Raw genomic sequence first — 23,441 nt, 5'->3', positions numbered from 1 at the left:
TATATTTTTTGAAATTTGTACTAATTAAGTATGGACAAGTACGATTGGAACCATTTCGCTGTTTGACCGCTAGGTTTTATGGGTATTATGACACCTCCACTGTGGGGCTGCATAGCAGCTGTTTGTCTGCTATTGCACAAGTCGGCTTGATTGGTTGCGCTCTCTCCCTCGCTGCTTCTCGTGTCACTCGCTCACACAGTACGTCCCTTACCCCGCTTGCTAGAGCGGCACCGCTCTCTCCCTCTCATGCTTTACCAGCTCTGGTTCATCAAACATGATTTTCTGCTGCTTCCCTCACTCGGCTCGGCCCTGGTTTGGATCCAACCATGTCTATACGGAACGGGTCTAGTTGTCCTCGGGTCCGTTTGGAACGGGTCTCTGTATTTAAATTGTTTTATTTATGCATATCGGGTCCAGGTGGGAAAGCCCCAGGTCCATTTTGGAATGGGTCCAACTTCACAGCTGTATTTAATTCAGGCTGTAACACTACAAAATGTGAAATAAGTCAAGGAGTATGAATACTTTCTGAAGGCACTGTACTTGTACCTATAATTTATCTATTCACTACCACCAGTTTCTAATCTACAACTTCTAGTGTGAAGTTTTTTTTATTATACCACAATCTCTTCTTCGATAGTGATTAACGGTTCCCATAACTCTGAGGTTTCAGTTGATTCTGTAATCTACCTCTAGCATAATGTTTCTCTCTCCATCTTTACCCCTCAGAGTCAGGCCCTGTGCGACGACTCAGACTGCGACAGCGCTGAGCTTGACCAGTCAGGAAGTGGGGAGCCCAGTCGTCCACCCAGCGCTGGGGCCTATGCACCTCCATCAGGGTCCCATTTTGGGCACCAACGAGGGTCTCCACAGGGGGCCCAGACAGGGCCTCCATAGAGCCAACACACTGGACACTATAGAACTACAGCTACCTTACAGTAAACAAGCATCACAAGAGCCTACATACGCCAGTCTCTAAAGCAGGACTTGACTGAATGTGATGAGGGGTCACATCCACTTAGCCTGAGCTATGACAAGTTATCTACCAGTGTCTTATAAAGCAATATGGGTTTGTTAGTTAGCAAGCCTTCATAAGACAATGCAGGTGATTTGTTATAAACTGATAGCAGTTATGACAGTTTGTAATATCTGACTTGTTTAGATTTTATTTTATAGACTTTAGATAAAAGTGTTAATACAAATACCTATAGCCACTGCTCCAGTTCAGGAAAAAAAATATATACTCAGAAATACAAACTGTCCCCTTTGGCAACTTGTCATCTGGTACTTTACCATCACTGCTCTTGGAGGAGCCTAATTTCCAATTCACTTTTTTCTCTCATGCAAATTAATAATAATGTAGATATGTGGATATCACATGACAAAAATCTAAATGTATTTTACGTGTAAGACAAGAACTGATGTAAGAAAAAGCTGTATGCAGCCCAATGTACAAATGCATGACTACACATGCTTATATTTTAAGTTTTGGATGTATCCATTTTATATTTTGTGAGAAGGTTTACACTTTTTTACCCTGTATTATTTCCATACATTTTTTATTATTATTGATGTCGGCACTTAAATAGTTATGTCAAAGGGGAATGAAAATCTCACCGAAATGTTCCCTTTCATGGATAGGTCCCTCAGTTGGTAATGTTAAAGTCATACTTTGATCTTAACTCTCCTACCACTGAGTTTTGAATACACATCCCTTTAAGATCACACAGGAATTAGCCAGAACAGAGAATACTACTCTCTGGTAGAAGTAGTGGAATAGTAAGCATCCTTTGAATTTCAAGAGGTTTACACATGAACTGTAAAATAGGAATGATATCAAAATCCAAATATTATGAGGAACAATAAAATAAACTGTTGGCAAATCGTCAAGGTGTGACAGGTGTGTTATATTTGGGAACATGTAGCCTTGAAGACCCTATGACTAGGTGATACCCCTGTATGACAGTCAAATCCAATAAAAATAAAACCAAAACGCGCAACAACTACATTGTACCATTTCTATTCATTGAGTTCAGGCAGTTTATTTTTACATTAGTAGTAGGAAAGTTACTCATGTTTACCCCAGGAAATGTTCAAATAAAAAGACTGCTTACAGCCAGAGGTAGTTTAAGCGTTTCACATATTTTTATTTCTGTCTTTAAGTTCAACAATTCAGTTGCACCCAAATCTACAATAGTTTGAAAACGTGCACAAAAACATGTTTCTTCATCCTGCAAAGAATAATACAAAATAAAATCTGACCCAGGCAAAGGAGGAAACTAGTGTTAGTTATATAATCTCCCTTCTAGTTATTTTAAATTAATACCTCAAGTCTGATCATATAAAGACCCACAAGTCTTTGGGGAGTTTTGCCCCTAGCCCCCAGCAGTTAAAAAAAATATTTTCTCTATTTAAAACAAATATTCCAATGTTATTATCATTATTATTTTAGTAATTTCTGAGAAAATAAATCCATCCCTACAGCCCGTTGTCTCTGGGTACCATGCCCCACCCACCCAACCCTATCAGAATCCAGTACACAACACTCAAATGTCCAGATAAAAAAAAGAAAGAGGATGGAAACAGGAATGACAAAATAATTATACAGTAAATAAGAGGTGACACAGAATTCAGTTAAATTCTCCTCATAGTCCCACTTTAGAGACGTTTCAATTATTTTCTGACATTGTCTTTCATTACATTTTTTTTTTTAAAAGAGTACATCATTTACACCCCACGTATACCCATTGCCCACAATGCCTCGTTCTGGAAGTTCAGCTTTAAAGAATGTCAAATATCAGTGAATTCTAACACGAGGACTGGTGTGTATTAAATAAAAAATAAATACAGATAAAAATTAATCAAATGCAGGGGGAAAAAAACAGTCCATCTAGTATGTTATTATTGGGTATTCTTTTTAAAAACATTTTGTAAGAAAAATCTGACAAAATATTATGCTTTTTCAGATTCCTCCCATTTCAAAACAGAACATCAAAAAATTACCAAAGACAAAATATCTTTCAAAATAACTATTTGCAAAGGGAATTTAAAAACATAAATAAATAAAATACATTGATGTAATTACAACTGAGTATGTAGGTGTTTAACCAAAGGAAAAGAGAAAACAGTAAGTTGAAAATACTTGGTTTTTGCATTAACTTCAGTGAGGGACTCTGTAAAAAAGCAGGGGGGGGGGTTACGTCAGGTGCTGATGAAGATCCTCCGTGTCAGTTGGCTGCCAGTCCAGTAGCTTCAGAGGACAGCCTACAGCAACACAACAAATGAGGTGAATCAAAACAAAAAACTAACAATTGTATACAAGCTGCTTTGATTTCCCAGTCATACTAGTCTAGTCCTCTTATTTTGAACCATGACATATCAGTAGTTCCAGTGTGTTGTCCCTTACCTGGCATTGATCAGGTACTCAGCCAGGCTGATGCCGGCAGGGGAGCCGGTGATGGTAACCTGCCTGTCAGAGGAGCCCTCCACTTGGTTGGCGATCTTGATCTGAGCCCCAGACATCTGACGGATCTCATTGATCTTAGCCCCCTGACGGCCAATGATGCAGCCAATCAACTGAGGCAAGGAAGGGAAGAGGGAGCGAGTCAGAGAATACAAGACATTTCAACCACTTCAAGAGATGCAGTGCATTCGGAAAGTATTCAGACCCCTTGACGTTTTCCACATTTTGTTATGTTAAAACCTTAATCTATTTTCTCATTGATCCACACACACAAAGTTTAGAAATTCTTGCAAATGTATTTTCTTTTAAATGAAACACGGAAATATCACATGCACATAAGTATTCAGACTTATAATAACTTTACTAACTTTACTAATAACTTTACTCAGTACTTTGTTGAAGCACCTTTGGCAGCAATTACCGCCTCAAGTCTTCTTGGGTATAACGCTTCAAGCTTGGCACACCTGTATTTTGGGAGTTTATCCCATTCTCTGCAGATCCTCTCAAGCTCTGTCAGGCTGGATGGGGAGCGTCACTGCACACCCATTTCTGGACTCTCCAGAGATGTTAGATTGGGTTCAAGTCCGGGCCACTTAACGACATTCAGAGACTTGTCCCAAAGCCACTCCTGTGTTGTCTTGGCTGTGTGCTTAGGGTCATTGTCGTTGTCTGAGGACCTGAGCAGGTTTTCATCAAGGCTCTCTGTACTTTGCGTCATTCATCTTTGCGTCGATCCTGACAAGTCTCCCAGTCCATGCCGGTGAAAAACATCCCCACAGCATGATGCTGCCACCACAGGGATGGTGCCAGGTTTCCTCCAGATGTGACGCTTGGCAGTCAGGCCAAAAGAGTTCAATCTTGGTTTCATCAGACCAGATAATCTTGTTTCTCATGGTCAGTCCTTGGGTGCCTTTTGGCAAACTCCAAGCAGGCTGTGATGTGCCTTTTACTAAAGTGTGGCTTCCGTCTGGCCACTCAAACATAAAAGGCCTGATTGGTGGAGTGCTGCAGAGATTGGGCTCTTCTGGAAGGTTCTCCCATCTCCACAGAGGAACTCTGGAGCTCTGTCAGAGTGACCATCGGGTTCTTGGTGGTTCCAAACTTCTTCCATTTAAGAATGATGGAGGCCATTGTGTTCTTGGGGACATTCAATGCTGCAGACATTTTTTGGTACCTTTTCCCCGGACCTGTGCTTCGACACAATCCTGTCTCGGAGCTCTACGGACAATTCCTTAGACCTCATGGCTTAGTCTTTGCTCTGACATACACTGTCAACTGTAGGACAATATATAGACAGGTGTGTGCCTTTCCAAATCATGTCCAATCAATTTAATTTACCACAGGTGGGCTCCAATCAAGTCGTAGAAACATCAAGGATGATCAATGGAAACAGGATGCACCGGAGCTCAATTTCAAGTCTCATAGCAAAGGGTTCAAATAGTTATGTAAATAAGTAATGTTTTTTCTTTTTTCTCTCCATCATTATGGGGTATTGTGTGGAGATTGAGGGAAAAAAATGATTTAATCAATTTTTGAATACGGCTGTAATGTAACAAAATATGGAAAAAGTCAAAGGGGTCTGACTACTTCCCGAACACACTGTAAATGGAAGTTCGATTGAAATATGTTTCTGCTAATAACACAGATCAGACAAGTTTATTAGACAAATAGACTAACCACATGGCTGAATTATTTACATTAAAAACTTCAGCTGAAGTAACGAGAACAGGTGAGAGAATTCAAGGGTGGATGCGGACACTTACATCATTTGGAATGGTCAGCTCATGGGAACTAGTTTGTGCAGAAGAATCCATCCCAGCTAAAGAGAGAAAAACACTCAGTACCTACAAAGCAAACCTTGCACACAATGCACCGTATAAACAAATAACATGTCAATCAAATGCTTCCTGTCTCCATCCTTCCTCTGTGACCTACCTTGGAAACCCTGGTTGTTGGGAGCGATGGGGAAAGGGCTCTGCTGCATGGCCAGCTGGTGGAGTTTGGTAAGCTTTGGAGAGAGAGATGGAAAGGAAGAGCGAGAGATGGAAAGAGATGAAGAGAGGGGGGGGGGGAATGAAAGGAGACAGACATAAGTCAGGAGACAGAGGGCTATGATCAGCACAATTATATATACAGTACCAGTCAAAAGATTGTAGAAAATAGTAAAAATAAAAACGTGTGTGTACCTTCTCAAAATATATTTGAGATTCTTCAAAGTATCCACCCTTTGCATTGATGACAGCTTTTTAAAACATTTTTTTTTAAACCTTTATTTAACTCGGCAAGTCAGCTAAGAACAAATTCTTATTTTCAATGACGGCCTAGGAACAGTGGGTTAACTGCCTGTTCAGGGGCAGAACGACAGATTTGTACCTTGTCAGCTCGGGGATTTGAACTTGAAGTTACGAGTCCAATGCTCTAACCACTAGGCTACCCTGCCGCCCCTTTGCACACTCTTGGCATTTCCTCACCCAGCTTCATAAGGTGGTCACCTGGAATGCATTTCAATTAACAGCTGTGCCTTGTTAAAACCTAATTTGTGGAATTTCATTCCTTCTTAATGAATTTGAGCCAATCAGTTGTTATGATAAGGTAGGGGTGGTATACAGAAGATGGTCTTTTATCAAGTAGGGCTAAATCCATATTATGGCAAGAACAGCTCAAAATAAGCAAAGAGAAACGACAGTCCATCATTACATTAAGACACGAAGGCCAGTCACTGGAACATCTCAGGAACGTTGAAAGTTTCTTCAAGTGCAGTCGCAAAAACCATCAAACACTACGATGAAACTGGCCCTCATGAGGACCGCCAGAGGAAAGGAAGACCTAGTGACCTCTGCTGCAGAGGAAGTTCATTTGAGTCATCTACACCTCAGATTATAGCCCAAATAAATCTCTCAGTTCAATTAACAGACATCTCAAAATGTAACTGCCTTAATTTTGCTGGACCCCAGGAAGAGTAACTGCTGCCTTAGTTAATGGGGATCCATAATAAATACATCAACTGTTCAGAGGAGACTGCGTGAACCAGGACATGGTCGAATTACTGCAAAGAAACCACTACTAAAAGGACACCAATAACAATGAGACTTGCGTGGGCCAAGAAACGCAAGCAATGGACATTAGACCGGTGGAAATCTGTCCTTTGGTCGGAGTCCAGATTTGAGATTATTGGTTCCAACCTCCGTGTCTTTGTGAGACGCAGAGTAGGTGAACGGATGATCTCTGCATGTGTGGTTCCCACCATGAAGCATGGAGGTGGTGTGATGGTACTTTGCTGGTGACACTGTCTGTGATTTATTTAGAATTCAAGGCACACTTAACCAGCATGGCTACCTCAGCATTCTGCAACAATATGCCATCACATCTGGTTTGCGCTTTCATTTGTTTTTCAACAGGACAAAAACAGCGAAAACAGCTTGTTGATGAGACAGGTTGAAGGAGAATGGCAAGAACTCTGCAAGCTAACAGGCGGCTCACAAACGACAAATAATGGAATGGATAACTAGTCTATCCACGTCACGGACGGAATGTTGCAGCAAACGATCACACCAGGTTCCACTCCTATCAGTTAAAAACAAGAAGAAACGGCTCCAGTGGGCACGCAACCACCAACAACGGACACTGAGGAGTGGAAAAACTTTGCCTAGATTATGAAAGTGAGTTCAGTTTACTTAAGTGGCCTGCGCAGTCCCCCAGACCCCAATCCAATGGAGCATCTTGGAATATACAAAATCCCTGTGGAACGTGTCGGACACCTTTTGGAATGCCCCAAAGAATTCAGGCTGTTCTGAGGGCAAAGGGGGGGTCCAACCCGGTACTAGATGTGTGTGCCTAATAGACTGGCCGGTGAGTGAGTACACACGCACAGGGATGCATACAGTGCAGTCGGAAAGTATTCAGACTCCACATTTTCTTACGTTACAGCCTTATTCTTAAAAACCATAATGACAAAGTGAAAACAGGTTTTTAGAAATATTTGCAAAATTACACATTTTAAAACAGAAGTCTTTGCTATGCGACTCAAAATTGTGCTCAGGTGCATCCTGTTTCCATTAATCATTCTTGAGATGTTGTTTCTACAACTTGGAGTCCACCTGTGGTAATTTAAATTGATTTGACATGATTTGAAAATACACACCTGTCTACATAAAGGTCCCACAGTTGACAGTGCATGTCAGAGCAAAAAACAAAGAGCAAAACTGAGAAATCATTGGTCACTGACAGAGCTCAATAGTTCCTCTGTGGAGATGGGCGAACCATCCAGAAGGACAACCATCCCCGCAGCACTACACCAAAGCAGTCCTTTATGGTAGAGTGGCCAGACGGAAGCCACTCCTCAGTAAAAAGCACATGACAGCACGCTTGTAGTTTGCCAAAAGGAGTCTCTGACCATGAGAAACAAGATTCTCTGATCTGATGAAACCAAGATTGAACTGAATGCAAAGTGTCACATCTGGAGGAAACTTGGCACCATCCCTATGGTGAAGCATGGTGGTGGCAGCATCATGCTGTGGGGATGTTTTTCCAGCAGCAGGGACTGGGAGACCAGTCAAGATCGAGGGAAAGATGAACAGAGCAAAGTACAGAGCGATCCTTGATGAAAATCTGCTCCAGACCGCTCAGGACATCAGACTGGGTAAAAGGTTCCCCTTCCAACAGGACAAACAACCCAACCCTAGCTAAGACAACGCAAGAGTGGCTTCGGGATAAGTCTCAATGTCCTCGAGTGGCCCAGCCAGAGCCCGGACTTGAACGCGACCTAACATCTATGAAGAGACCTGAAAATAGCTGTGCAGTGATGCTCCCCATCCAACCTGAGAGCTTTAGAGGATCTGCAGAGAAGAATGGGAGAAACTCCCCAAATACTGGTGTGCCAAGCTTGTGTAGCGTCATACCCAAGAAGACTCAAGGCAGTAATCACTGCCAAAAGGTGCTTCAACAAAGTACTGAGTAAAGGGTCTGAATACTTATTTAAATGTAATATTTCATTTTTATTTTATTTTATACATGGAGTAGTGTGTAGATTGATGAGGGGAAACAACTATTTAATCCATTTTGGAATAAGGCTGTAACATAAAATGTGGAAAAGGTGAAGGGGTCTGAATACTTTCTGAATGCACTGTATATAGCCCATCACTTCCTGTTGAACGAGGGAGAGCTTGGTTTGTTTTGGAAGGTTTGTTGGTTTTGAAAGTGTATTGAGTTTCTTAGTAGCTAGCTAACTTTTGAATTTGGATCCTACGAAGCAGTTGGCATCAGTTACTGGGACTGCGCTCTGTCCAATGATCCTGCCGATCAAAGCCGTGTCTGAGGAGCTATTTGGCGTAGCGGCTAGCCCAGCTGCCTATCAAGCTAGCGGGGGTTTTCTGAGCGCTTGAACATAGCCTGCGACATGGTTGACCATTGTAGCTGGGACTGCAGATTTTCCCAGGTTTGTGGCCGTCTAGATCCTTGCTGTTTGTTGTCGTTTTCAATCTTCCCTGCGACCTGCCCCGTCTAGCACTACTAGAAGTAACAGCATAACCTACATTGCTAGCTAGTATGACAAAGACCAAAGCCGGCGGGAGTACTGTTGAAGACAGTGGTGTCTATCACAGGTGAAGGATCTTAAAAAAATATATAAAAAACACAAAATAAATTAAATAGGAGTTCTACAAGCATTTGTTACAACAAGAAATAGCTTCAAATGTTTTGTCCAAATACTGGTGGAGTCAACTAATACAAAATAATAGATGACCTGACCAGAGAGGTCCAGGACCCGAAGAACAGTTTGCAGTTCTTCCGGGGTCAGCTCGATGAGTTGAAACAGGAGAACGGCAAGATGACAGCAATCTGTAGGTCACTGAGAGACAGGACATGAGTTGTGTGTGTGAAACCATGATAACAATAATGGAGAAATCAGATTGAGGGACAACCAAGGCAGAACATAGTTGTGGACAGAATTGCAGAACCTCTACATGAGACCTGGACGGAATCTGAGGACAAAGTGAGGGAAATTATCTTGGAGAAATTGAAGATGGACCACAGGAAGATTGAGGTGAAGCTGGAAAACCCACCACCTACCCAGGTGACAGGACCAGGATAGTGGTCAAGTTCCTAAGGTTCAAGGACAAGGTAGCGGTTCTGGAAAGATCCAAGAACTTGAGGAATGTATATCTTCCTCAACAAGGACTATCCTGAAGCTGTATGCCAGAAGAGGAAAGAACTGATCCCAACCATGAAAGCTGCCAGAGCACGTGGGGACACTGGTTACATCCACTAAGACAGGCTCATTATCTACCCTGGAAGGCATGAGAGCCAAGCCTATGGGTTTGTAGCATCAACCCCACAGCACACACACCAACTGATTAATGGACTGCTGAATGTATATTGTTTATCGTTGTTTGCTATTTTCCATATTATGTCTCTCTGATAAGCTACCCAGGGAAGGGCTGAAAATAGCACATATTGATATACAGTGCCTTGCGAAAGTATTCGGCCCCCTTGAACTTTGCGACATTTCAGGCTTCAAACATAAAGATATAAAACTGTATTTTTTTTGTGAAGAATCAACAAAGTGGGACACAATCATGAAGTGGAACGATATTTATTGGATATTTCAAAAAATTTTAACAAATCAAAAACTGAAAAATTGGGCGTGCAAAATTATTCAGCCCCCTTAAGTTAATACTTTGTAGCGCAACCTTTTGCTGCGATTACAGCTGTAAGTCGCTTGGGGTATGTCTCTATCAGTTTTGCACATCGAGAGACTGACATTTTTTCCCATTCCTCCTTGCAAAACAGCTTGAGCTCAGTGAGGTTGGATGGAGAGCATTTGTGAACAGCAGTTTTCAGTTCTTTCCACAGATTCTCGATTGGATTCAGGTCTGGACTTTGACTTGGCCATTCTAACACCTGGATATGTTTATTTTTGAACCATTCCATTGTAGATTTTGCTTTATGTTTTGGATCATTGTCTTGTTGGAAGACAAATCTCCGTCCCAGTCTCAGGTCTTTTGCAGACTCCATCAGGTTTTCTTCCAGAATGGTCCTGTATTTGGCTCCATCCATCTTCCCATCAATTTTAACCATCTTCCCTGTCCCTGCTGAAGAAAAGCAGGCCCAAACCATGATGCTGCCACCACCATGTTTGACAGTGGGGATGGTGTGTTCAGCTGTGTTGCTTTTATGCCAAACATAACGTTTTGCATTGTTGCCAAAAAGTTCAATTTTGGTTTTATCTGACCAGAGCACCTTCTTCCACATGTTTGGTGTGTCTCCCAGGTGGCTTGTGGCAAACTTTAAACGACACTTTTTATGGATATCTTTAAGAAATGGCTTTCTTCTTGCCACTCTTCCATAAAGGCCAGATTTGTGCAATATACGACTGATTGTTGTCCTATGGACAGAGTCTCCCACCTCAGCTGTAGATCTCTGCAGTTCATCCAGAGTGATCATGGGCCTCTTGGCTGCATCTCTGATCAGTCTTCTCCTTGTATGAGCTGAATGTTTAGAGGGACGGCCAGGTCTTGGTAGATTTGCAGTGGTCTGATACTCCTTCCATTTCAATATTATCGCTTGCACAGTGCTCCTTGGGATGTTTAAAGCTTGGGAAATCTTTTTGTATCCAAATCCGGCTTTAAACTTCTTCACAACAGTATCTCGGACCTGCCTGGTGTGTTCCTTGTTCTTCATGATGTTCTCTGCGCTTTTGACGGACCTCTGAGACTATCACAGTGCAGGTGCATTTATTCGGAGACTTGATTACACACAGGTGGATTGTATTTATTATCATTAGTCATTTAGGTCAACATTGGATCATTCAGAGATCCTCACTGAACTTCTGGAGAGAGTTTGCTGCACTGAAAGTAAAGGGGCTGAATAATTTTGCACGCCCAATTTTTCAGTTTTTGATTTGTTAAAAAAGTTTGAAATATCCAATAAATGTTGTTCCACTTCATGATTGTGTCCCACTTGTTGTTGATTCTTCACAAAAAAATACAGTTTTATATCTTTATGTTTGAAGCCTGAGTCTCTGACGTGATCTTCCCGTCAGGGTTGGCGCCCCCTCAGATTCGTGCCGTGGGGAGATCTTTGTGGTCTATACTCTGCCTTGTCTCAGGGTAGTAAGTTGGTGGTTAAAGATATCCCTGTAGTGGTGTGGGGGCTGTGTTTCGGCAAAGCAGGCGGGGTTATATCCTGCCTGGTTGGCCCTGTCTGGGGGGTATAGTCGGACGGGGCCACAGTGTCGCCCGACCCCTCCGGTCTCAGCCTCCAGTAATTATGCTGCAACAGTTTGTGTCGGGAGGCTAGGGTCAGTCTGTTATATCTGGAGTATTTCTCCTGTCTTATCTGATGTCATGTGTAAATTTAAGTATGTTTCCTCTAATTCTCGCTCTTCTCTCAGAGGACCTGAGCCCTAGGACCATGCCTCAGGACCACCTTGCCTGATGACTCCTTGCTGTCCCCAGTCCACTTGGTCGTGCTGCTGCTCCAGTGTCAACTGTTCTGCCTGCGGCTATGGAACCCTGACTTGTTCACCGGACGTGCTACCTTATCCCGGACCTGCTGTTTTCGACCCGCTCTTTACTGCACCTGCTGACTCTAACTCAATGATCGGCTATGAAAATCCAACAACATTTACTCCGGAGTTGCTGATCTGTTGCACCCTCTACAACCACTGATTATTTTTATTTGACCCTGCTGGTCATCTATGAATGTTTGAACACCGTGGCCATGTACTGTTCTAATCTCCACCCGGCACAGCCAGAAGAGGACTGCCCACCCCTCAGAGTCTGGTTCCTCTAGGTTTCTTCCTAGGTTCCTGCCTTTCTAGGGAGTTTTTCCTAGCCACCATGCTTCTACATCTGCTTTGCTTGCTGTTTGGGGTTTTAGGTTGGATTTCAGTTAGTGATGCACTGATATGACATTTTTTGGCCAATATGCGATATTTTCCTTGACAAAAAAACCCTGATACCGATAACTGATATTTCAAATTTTAGCAGCCTTTTAAGCATTCTAGTACAGGTAAATAGTTACACACAGACACAGCGGTCTAAGACACTGTATCTCAGGGTAAGAGCCATCATTAGTCTAGACTGTAATAATAACATCCGGCCGTGATTGGGAGTCCCATAGGGCGGCGCACAATTGGCCCAGCATTGTCCGGGCCGTCATTGTAAATAAGAATTTGTTCTTAACTGACTTACCTAGTTAAAAAAAGGTTACACACAAAAAAAGTTATTTTGTTGGCATTTACCTATGTCCCTGTTACCAATAAAACTTAATCAAAACTTATTTATTTAACTTACTTGCTGTGCTGTTTTGTTCATTTGTTCAGTCGTTTCATTCTCAACCAGGATTTCTATGGAACGCCGTTTGGGTCTTTGCGTGTCAAAAATTATACACGTCAAATAACCTGTTTCAGTAGCTATAGTTAGCTAGCTTACTATAGCTAGGTGTCATCTAAAATAACCCTCATTTATAAGAGAGTTCTTATTTGATTAATGGTGGTGAGACCCATCAATGTGAAGCTAGCCACAATAGTGGACTTTGCGGTTAGCCTTCAAAATAAAAGTATAGCATAATTATACTATTTGTATTAATTTGAATCACTCAATGACATACTTTAAATTTGAAGGCAAACCGTAAATTCCACGATTGTGCCTAATCCTTATTGTGGCTAGCTTCACAACACATAACCCGCTCCGGTTGAGCCTCACTAGCCAGATGAAGCTAGCTGGCTGCTTATAAAGTTAGCTTTGGGCGACAGGGTTAAGTAGCTGGCTAGCGTTCCATAGCATGCATGTCGTGAATCTAATAGCAGTGACACTATTACTGTGTAACATCGGAAAAATAGCACACTTGGTAGTGTTAACCGGTGCTCGACCAGTCGGCGAAAGCCAACAATCAGCCACAAGAGAGAACGGTTGATTGTCAAGGGCAATGAATTCCATTATCTTGGCTTTAATGGATTGCCTTTGAGTTGTCTCGCTAAAATTTTGACTTGTTGACTGCTTGATCCACACAGCAGACATTGTGGGCTAGTTTAGGAATGCTATGTTGCACGTATAGTGCAACATTTTACGTGGTGTCATTACATCATGTACCTTCATTATATAGGTATGCACGTCAGCTTTGACATCGTTTTGCACATCGGTCGTTAAACTACAGCTATGTCGGCTGATTACGATATGTTCACCGATATATCGTGCATCCCTAGTTTCTGTATAGCACTTTGAGTCATCTGCTGATGTAAAAAAGGGCTTTAAATAAGTTTAATTGATTGATTAAATCCCAAATTGATTGCATAGTCAACATACACAAAGCTCTGACATACGGTACACACTTATCCCTGGTGCCATGTCTGGTGGGGTATTTTCACAGTCCCCAAATCCATAACAAATTCAAGAAAGTGTACAGTATTATATAGATCCATTATTGCACGGAACTCTGTTCTATTTCATAATGCTAAAATGAACAGCAAACCTGGATTTTAAAAAACAAACATAACACAACGCCTCTCCCCTATTTGACCTAGATCGTTTGTGTGTATGTATTGATATGTAGGCTACGTGTGCCTTTTTTAAAATTGATGCTGTTCTGTCCTTGAGCTGTTCTTGTCCATTAGTTCTGTATTATGACATGTTTTGTGTGGACCCCAGGAAGAGTAGCTGATGCTTTTGCAACAGCTAATGAGGATCCTAATAAAATACCTACAAAATAAAAATAAAATTCTGTCGACACCGATAAATTATTGGCAAAGATTTAACACTACGAAATACCTGCAGAAAACATTGGCTATGAAATTATCGTCTGATACTGGAACGATTTTAGGCCAGTCAGCCGATACCATAGGCTGAAATATCATGCATCCTACATATCAGAGAATGTGGGCCTCTAATTTAATTCTCTCTCCAATTGTGATCCAATTATCGAAGGTAGAGTCATGCATCCTCTGAAACATGACCCGCCAAACCACGCTCCTTAACACCCACCCGCTTAACCTGGAAACCAGCTGTACCAATGTGTCGGAGAAAACATCGTTCAACTACGACTGGAAGTCAGCTTGCAGGCGCCCGGCCGCCTCAGGGAGTCGCTAGAACGCGACGAACCAAGTAAAGTCCCCCTGGTCAAACCCTCCCCTAACCCCGACGACGCTGGGCCAATTGTGCACCGCCCTATTGGACTCCTGGTCACGGCCAGTGAACGAACCCGGTTCTGTAGTGACACCTCAAGCACTGCGAAGCAGTGCCTTAAACCACTGCGCCACTCAGGAGGCCGGAATCCGGGGCTTCTGAGCAATTACTTTACAGTACTATGTGCTGTCAATTTTTTATAATTACCATACATGCAGCAACTCAACACAATGGATTGATTGACAGTAGAAGACTAGCATAGGATCACAATCAAGCCAATGAGTCAAAGCCTAAATTCAGAATTCCTATCAAACATAATTGGTGTGCAAAGAAACTAAACAATACACACGGCAACAAAGTCATTGAAACAACCAACTGTGTTTAGAACTAAAATTAGGCCTTAGCATTGCATCATTGCAGTGCATGAATTGAAACACAAAATGGAACTTGGGTGCTTAGGGGGAGGGACAAAAAGTACAGCATGTAATAGAGGGTGGATGCCATTGATACCCAGGAGGGTTGACTGTATATGTAGATATATGGGCTCACTTACAGAATGACCTTCACTTACGTCAGGCTGTGGAATGGCGTGCTGTCCTTGAACAGCGTATGCCTGCAATGACAGAATAGCACTTAGGAGGGCGCAAGGGAAACAGAAACAAAGTGCATGCACATGCATACACACCAAGTGAATGTACAGACAAACACGCAAATATATAGGCTGTAGTACACTGGGAACCTATGACCTTGGATGTCTGGAATGAGAAAAATGTTATGGGGTAATTCATACATCAACACACATCATAAGTAGTCACCCCCCATGGATTTATTTTCTTAAATGCTTTATTGTAATTGGTCATTTATCTGCATAAAGTATTCCATAATGTTAAAGTGAAGAGAAATCTTTAACAATAAAAATGTAATAACTAAAATAGTAATTTAGGCATTTCTAAATGATAGTGAACTAAAATATCAGCGAAACATGAAGTGTTGGTCCCATGTTTCATAAGAATGAAAGATCCCAGAAACTTTCCATTCACACAAAAATATTTCTTGCAAATGGTGCTCACAAATTTCTTTACACCCTTGTTGGTGAGCATTTCTCCATTGCCAAGACTATCCATCAACCTGACAGGTGTGGCAAATCAATAAGCTAATTAAACAGCATAATTACACAGGTGCACCTTGTGCTGGGTTCAATAAAAGGCCACTAAAATGTATAGTTGTCACACAACACAACGCCACAGATGTCTCAAGTTCTGAGGGACCGTGCAATTGGCATGCTAACTGCATGAATGTCCACCAGAGCTGCTGCCAATGGAACTTGGCAACTACCGCCTCCGTTGATTTAGAGAATTTGGCAGCACGTCCAACCAGCCTCATAACCGCAGACCAAGTGTATGCCGTCTTGTGGGTGAGCGGTTTGCTGATGTCAACGCTGTGAACAGAGTGCCCCATGGTGGCAGTGGGGTTATGGTATGGGCAGGCATAAGCTACGGACAATCAACAATTGCATTCTATTGATGGCACACAGATACCGTGCCAAGATCCTGAGGCGCATTGTTAATCCATTCATCCGCAACCATCACCTCATGTTTCAGCATTATAATGCACGGCCCCATGTCGTAAGTATCAACTTTATGCGAAGGAGATGTGTTGAGCCGCATAAGGCAAATGGTCACAAGATACCGACTGGTTTCTGATCCACACCCTACCTTTTTATTAAGACATATGTGACTAACAGATGCATATCTGTATCGTTTCCCAGTCATGAGAAATCCATAGATTAGGGCCTAATTCATTCATTTCAATTGACTGATTTCCTTAAATGAACTGTAACACTGTAAAAAAAAAAAAATATGGTTGCATTTATATTTTTGTTCGGTATAGTTTAAGAGTAAAAATTTGACTTAACAAATCACGTAAGTTACATGGACTCACCCTGTGTGAAATAGGGGTTGAATAACTAACTACCCCTTCCATATGGAAAGTATTCAGACCCCTTGACCTTTTCCACATTGTTACGTTACAGCTTTATTTTAAAATGGATTAAATAATATTTTTCCCCCTCAGCAATCTACATACAATAGCCCATAATGAAAAAGCTAATTTACGTATATATATTTTTTTATACCTTACATACATTAGTATACAGACCCTTTGCTATAAGACTCGAAATTGAGCTCAGGTGCATCCGGTTTCCATTAATCATTCTTGAGATGTTTCTTCAACTATTGGTGTCCACCTGTGGTAAATTACATTTCTTGGACATGTCTATATAAAGTTCCACAGTTGACAGTGCATGTCAGAGCAAAAACCAAGTCGAATGAACTGTCCATGGAGCTCCGAGACAGGATTGTGTCAAGGCACAGATCTGGTGAAGGACACCAAAACATTTCTGCAGTATTGATGGTCCTCAAGAACACAGTGGCCTCCATCATTCTTAAATGGAAGAAGTTTGGAACCACCAATACTCTTCCTAAAGCTGGCCGCCTGGCAAAAATTTGAAATCAGGGGAGAAGGGCATTGGGTCAGGGAGGTGACCAAGAACCCGATGGTTACTCTGACAGAGCTCCACTGTGGAGACGGGGAACCTTCCAGAAAGAGAACCATCTCTGCAGCACTCCACCAATCAGGCCTTTATGGTAGAGTGGCCAGACGGAAGCCACTCCTCAGTAAAAGGCACGACAGCCCGCTTGGAGTGTGGCATATCAAGAAGCTGATTAAACAGCATGATCATTACACATCAATTAGGCTTAAGTGCCTTGCTCAATAGCACACATTTTTATCGGCGACCTTTCAGTTACTGGCCCAACACTAACCACTAGCCTAACTTCCACCCAAATCCAACACGTCACTGCAGTGTTGTGGGTATGCTTGACATCAACAAAGACTGGAGAGTTTCAGGATAAAAAGAACCGGGAAGGAGCTAAGCACAGCCAAAATCCTAGAGGAAAACATGCTTCAGTCTGCTTTACACCAGACACTGGGAAAATAACTCCCCTTTCAGCAGGACAATAACCTACAACACAAGGTCAAATCTACACTAGAGTTGCTTAGCAAGTCAGCAAATGTTCTTGAGTGGCCAAGTTACAGTTCTGACTTAAATCTACTTGAAAATATATGATTAGACTTGAAAATTGCTGTCCAGCCATGATCCCCAACAATGACAGCTTTTGAAAAGAATAACAGGCAAATATTGCAAAATCCAGGTGTGCAAAGTATTTACTCAAGAAGAGTCAGCTGTAATCACTGCCAAAGGTGTTTCTAACATGCATTGTTGACTCAGGGGGGTGAATACTTATCTAAATCATGGTTTATTAGGGTCTTATTTTTCATTCATCAAAAAAATATATACATTTTTCTTCAATTTGACAGAGTATTTTGTGTAGATCGTTGACAAAACATGACAATGAAATCAATTTTAATCCCACTTTGTAACAAAATGTGAATGAATCCAAAAGGGGGTGAATACTTGTGACAGGCACTGTATACACACACACACAAAGAACACATTACACACAAAACAATGATATGGTCATGCGGGTAACACATATGCACCCTCCAGCTGGCATTCAACCCATCTGTCAGCTCAGCTACTCTACAATTACTGGAGGGGATTTCTAACATAGAAACGCTGGCCAATCGGCAATGGTGCTGACATCTGCACAGTGCAGAATTATACTACTTAAATGTAGTAACACAGACCTAAAGATGCAGTGGTATTCAACTTCCCTAAAACAAATTACAAAGCTATCATTTTAGAAGGGAAACTTAATTAACAAACTGACAAATTACAGATTAATTAGTTGATTAATTAGGTTGGTTTATTTACCTGACCACCTGCAAAGATAACGGGAGAGCCTGAGGGTTTGGGCCTGTAAGGGATGGTTACACCCTTAGGCGGAGACTGAGGAGAGAGAGAAACAAATACTATTAGGAACTGGAAACTATACATACACAGTAGTTATTTTGCAGGACCTTCAAATGTAGAAAAGCAATGGTTATCAAATCAGGAAGCTAAGTAACATTCCTGACAATCCAAGACAAATAAGGGGTAGTGCGCCATTGTTCCCATACTACTACCTCAAGCATGACGACACAGATCTGCTTGACACACTCGATGATGGGCTGGGGGGTCCCTGCAATGGTGATGGCCCGCTCCGTGGAGTTAGGTAGCATGTCTCCTGCCACCTGCACCTGAGCTCCTGTCGACTACAGAGATACAGTTCTCTTTAAAATATCTTCAGACAATTATACTACTACTACTACTACTACTAATAATAATAATAATAATAAAGCTAGTTCTTTGAATAAACATATTAACATTTTATGTGGTGACCCAGTGCCAAAGATGTATTATTCTTAGGCGAAAATAGCCCTGGTGTCAGTAAAGGTTGGATCATAACATTCAACGACAGGTGTTTGGCAAGAATCTTCCATTCATAACTTGACTGGCCAAATGGTCAAAAAAGGTTTTTGGATGAATTTCTTAAGGGTTCATTCAAATTCCATTGTCAATACTTCTCTTTAGAATATATCTCATGAAACCCCCAGCTGTAATGATGACTGCCTCATGTGTGGCTGTACTGTACTTACCTCTCTGATTTCCTTGATCTTGCAGCCGCCCTTGCCGATGAGCGAGCCACACTGGCTGGCAGGCACAACGATGCGCAGGGTAACTGGCGGTTTACTGGTGGCCGTGCTGTTAGTCATTGAGCTGCTGATGTCCTGTGGGGAATACAACAGGAGACACTGGTCAGGATGACGTCAGTCCAAAGACCTAGAATCTAGGTCGTATAGATGTTTTAGGAACTTCACTATGAAAAATCAGAAATTGCTACTAGTATTTTTACTCCAAAATTGTGTGGTTATGGGTGCATAAAAACTATTTTCTTTACAATTTCATTTTAATACAGTTCCAGTCAGATTTAAACATTTTTTATTTAACTAGGCAAGCCAGTTAAGAACAAATTCTTATTTACAATGACGTCCTACCCCGGGCCAACGCTGGGCCAATTGTGCGCAGCCCTATGGGACTCCCAAACACTACCGGATATGATACAGCCTGGATTCAAACCAGGGACTGTAGTGACACCTCTTGCACTGAGATGCAGTGCCTTAGACTGCTGCGCCACTCTGGTTATACATGGCCTGTTTGAAATCTGTAGTTAGGATTCCTTTCGAACCTCCTCCAGCTTCTCGATGATCATGGAGAAGGCTTTAAAGATGGCGGTGGTGGGGCCTGCCAGGGTGATGATCCTCTCTGGGCAGTTCCCTTCTGAGATGTTGATACGAGCACCACTCTACACAAGACAAACAGTCACTTGTTTCTTTATTACAATGCTAAAATATTAAGACTCCATATATTTCATTTAGGAATTCAGTCATTAATTAAAGCTCTGTCAGTGCCAGCCTGATTTTGGTTCTAAAATTGCAATCTATCAACCCTGATGCATGAGTCAGAATCAGACATGGAAAATGTATAGAATTGTCTACTTCTCTCAAACTCCTTTCAACACTTCTATACAGCCTCAATGCAATGACAGACAACTCACCTCCTCTCTCATCTTCTTCACAGACTCTCCTTTCTGCAGAAAAATTACAGGAACCATAATATTTACATACACTACTGTTGCTCCAGATTGAATCGGGTTGCACAAAAACAGTCAAATTTACTGGGCCGGTGGGCAGGACGGTTGGTGATCATGACGGGGTGAATGAGAAAATATCTAAAATAATGCATTACTAAACTGACTTTCCAAACTTGGGTCGGTTGTAGACTCAATTCCTCTCTGCTTACCTCGTCAAAATAAAAGTCCCCCGCAAGTTATTACTTTTTTGTACACATATGGCGCGTGTGAAGTGAATATACAGTGCCTTGCGAAAGTATTCGGCCCCCTTGAACTTTGCGACCTTTTGCCACATTTCAGGCTTCAAACATAAAGATATAAAACTGTATTTTTTTGTGAAGAATCAACAACAAGTGGGACACAATCATGAAGTGGAACGACATTTATTGGATATTTCAAACTTTTTTAACAAATCAAAAACTGAAAAATTGGGCGTGCAAAATTATTCAGCCCCTTTACTTTCAGTGCAGCAAACTCTCTCCAGAAGTTCAGTGAGGATCTCTGAATGATCCAATGTTGACCTAAATGACTAATGATGATAAATACAATCCACCTGTGTGTAATCAAATCTCCGTATAAAATTTAACTTTTTGGCAACAATGCAAAACGTTATGTTTGGCGTAAAAGCAACACAGCTCATCACCCTGAACACACCATCCCCACTGTCAAACATGGTGGTGGCAGCATCATGGTTTGGGCCTGCTTTTATTCAGCAGGGACAGGGAAGATGGTTAAAATTGATGGGAAGATGGATGGAGCCAAATACAGGACCATTCTGGAAGAAAACCTGATGGAGTCTGCAAAAGACCTGAGACTGGGACGGAGATTTGTCTTCCAACAAGACAATGATCCAAAACATAAAGCAAAATCTACAATGGAATGGTTCAAAAATAAACATATCCAGGTGTTAGAATGGCCAAGTCAAAGGCCAATCGAGAATCTGTGGAAAGAACTGAAAACTGCTGTTCACAAATGCTCTCCATCCAACCTCACTGAGCTCGAGCTGTTTTGCAAGGAGGAATGGGAAAAAATTTCAGTCTCTCGATGTGCAAAACTGATAGAGACATACCCCAAGCGATTTACAGCTGTAATCGCAGCAAAAGGTGGCGCTACAAAGTATTAACTTAAGGGGGCTGAATAATTTTGCACGCCCAATTTTTCAGTTTTTGATTTGTTAAAAAAGTTTGAAATATCCAATAAATGTCGTTCCACTTCATGATTGTGTCCCACTTGTTGTTGATTCTTCACAAAAAAATAAAGTTTTATATCTTTATGTTTGAAGCCTGAAATGTGGCAAAAGGTCGCAAAGTTCAAGGGGGCAGAATACTTTCACAAGGCACTGTATATGGCGCATAGGAAGTGAGTCTACAACAGACCCACGTTTGGAAAGTGTTTTTAATAATACATCACTTTCAATATTTTGTCTGAAATCCCCCCTCTCATAATGACCAACTGTCATGCCCACCGGCACAGTAAGTTGAAATGGATTTTGTTTAACATCTAGCTTCACCATGGAGTGTTTTTGTGCAACCCATACAATGGGGAGCAACACTAGTGTATGTAAATATACCTACGCTGCTAAACGCAGCTAGATGTTTACACAACAGTCACAGCCATGATTGAACAGCGCAAAGCCGAACACAGTGAGAAACATCAGGAAAAAGACACACTCACCTTGCCAATAATGCTTCCAACCTCCTGCAGACAAGAAAAGCAATATCACTAATCCATCCGTTTTTCATATTCACTTAATAGCTTTACTCAAGATTGAAAGAAACCTGTCTGTATTAGTTTCCCCCATTATATCCAAGTTATCCAATGTAGTGTGCAAGATTTATGCTAGTCTCTGGTGCCTCACTAAAGACAGTGGCAAGAGATTATGTTTATGCTGACTATTCACAGTAATGAATGAGTTTTGTGAATGGAACAACCATGGTGTAATGATCATAATTCTATCACCCATCTCCTGTTCATACTCACCTTTCCGTGCATAAGTAGCCTAATAGTAAGGGTGACATTGAGCCCTCCTTCAACCACACTGGTGTCCATAGCTGTTGTAGTGTATTTAGTCTAGACTGGCCAAGAAGTCGAGTCTCTGGTCAAAAGTATCAGGTCTGCAAGACAAGAGGGACCAGAGAGATAAACGGCCGAGTTTTAAGTTAGAGGGCAACCAACAACCGTAACTAGTTACTGTTCTATATAGAGTGTTAAGATGAAAAGAGTATAACTAGCTGCTGAATGTGTTGACCAGATGAGATGGATATAGTACCAGTCTGATGATGCCATCTCGTAAGTGAATCACGTCGATTAACTTGATACCTTAACTACACCAAAGATTCACTGACTCCGTTCACATTGCAGTGTACCGGTTCAGATAATAGTAGCTAGCTAGTTAACGGCCTATTAATTAGCTAACGTAAAACAACTCTGGAAGAAACAGCCCTGTGTAGCGACGCTAACTAGACTTAGTTGCTAACAGATACCTAGCTAACTACCTTTATTTACACCTTGGAAAATACAATATACTTTAAAACAAAGTTACTGTAGTAGCTAGCTAGTAGTAACGTTTGCTAGCTAGCATTTTTTATGGATATAAACCAGAACGCTTGCTAGTGGAAATAAAATGTCAAAGCTTCAAGTGCCTACTTGAAATGACAACGAGTTAGCTAGCTAGCAGTATGGCTAGCAGTGACATTGGCTAGCTAGCTAAACTAGTTAAGAGTTGAAAAACCTAAATTAATCAATTAATAAGAAACTATCCATACCTTGGGTACAGTAGTGTGGATACATCAATATTGTGCCAGCTGCATGTTCTCGTTAGGTTGTTTTTAAAACCATTAACTAACTAGTTAAAAAAGGAAGATATCAAACGTTAACTGGCTAGCTAACGTTAATCAAATCAGAATGAGCACAATGTTAGCAAACTAGCATGTGTAACGATAATCCGCAATTTTGAATGTTGCGGCCTAGGTCCTGAGACTCGTTCAGGCGCCGTTAACCCTGTCTTTCATTCCAAAGAAAATGCAGTAGTTAGGGCAGCCTTACCTGAACCGTACTGTGAGATGTGTTCAGGGGGAGGGTAGGGTATTAAGGGAAGAGGTTCGGGAGGGAATTTTAAAAGGATTCGGGGAAAAGGGAAGAGACGCTGCTGCTCGATCGGGTTCCACTCTTCTGCTTAACACAAAAGACAACAAAAGGAAAATTGTTCAACTTTCAACTTTAACCCGA

General features: G+C 41.6%; 2 protein-coding genes across 7 annotated transcripts in view; one reads left to right on the top strand and one right to left on the bottom strand.

Annotated features, from left to right (window-relative positions):
* The window catches only part of LOC110492360 (mitogen-activated protein kinase kinase kinase 12-like), an 11,871-nt gene extending 9,120 nt beyond the window's left edge, over positions 1 to 2,751 (top strand). For both annotated transcript variants that reach the window (XM_021566607.2, XM_021566606.2), the window contains exon 14: positions 727 to 2,751. In XM_021566607.2, coding sequence (XP_021422282.2) covers positions 727 to 894 — 168 coding nt within the window. In that variant the 3' untranslated portion in view covers positions 895 to 2,751. The remainder of the gene's footprint in view (positions 1 to 726) is intronic.
* LOC110492361 (poly(rC)-binding protein 2) lies at positions 2,121 to 23,441 on the bottom strand. Of its 5 annotated transcripts, none has more exons than XM_021566608.2 (13): positions 23,259 to 23,441; positions 22,194 to 22,327; positions 21,888 to 21,911; positions 20,139 to 20,171; positions 19,770 to 19,886; positions 19,180 to 19,311; positions 18,664 to 18,795; positions 18,416 to 18,490; positions 15,134 to 15,193; positions 5,396 to 5,468; positions 5,224 to 5,279; positions 3,404 to 3,573; positions 2,121 to 3,261 (listed from the first exon to the last, which is right to left on the bottom strand). In XM_021566608.2, exons 2-13 carry the CDS (start codon positions 22,260 to 22,262, stop codon positions 3,225 to 3,227), a joined length of 978 nt encoding a protein of 325 aa, XP_021422283.1. In that variant the 5' UTR covers positions 22,263 to 22,327; positions 23,259 to 23,441; the 3' UTR covers positions 2,121 to 3,224. The 5 variants fall into 5 exon arrangements, with proteins under 5 accessions (XP_021422283.1, XP_021422286.1, XP_021422285.1 ...); XM_021566611.2 differs by having other exon boundaries at positions 15,152 to 15,193; XM_021566610.2 differs by having other exon boundaries at positions 18,667 to 18,795; positions 23,259 to 23,440.

Source organism: Oncorhynchus mykiss, chromosome 16, assembly GCF_013265735.2.
Source record: "Oncorhynchus mykiss isolate Arlee chromosome 16, USDA_OmykA_1.1, whole genome shotgun sequence".
NCBI classification, from domain to species: domain Eukaryota; kingdom Metazoa; phylum Chordata; class Actinopteri; order Salmoniformes; family Salmonidae; genus Oncorhynchus; species Oncorhynchus mykiss.
The sequence above is the reverse complement of the archived record's forward strand: the minus strand, read 5'-3'. Positions and strand labels throughout refer to the sequence as shown.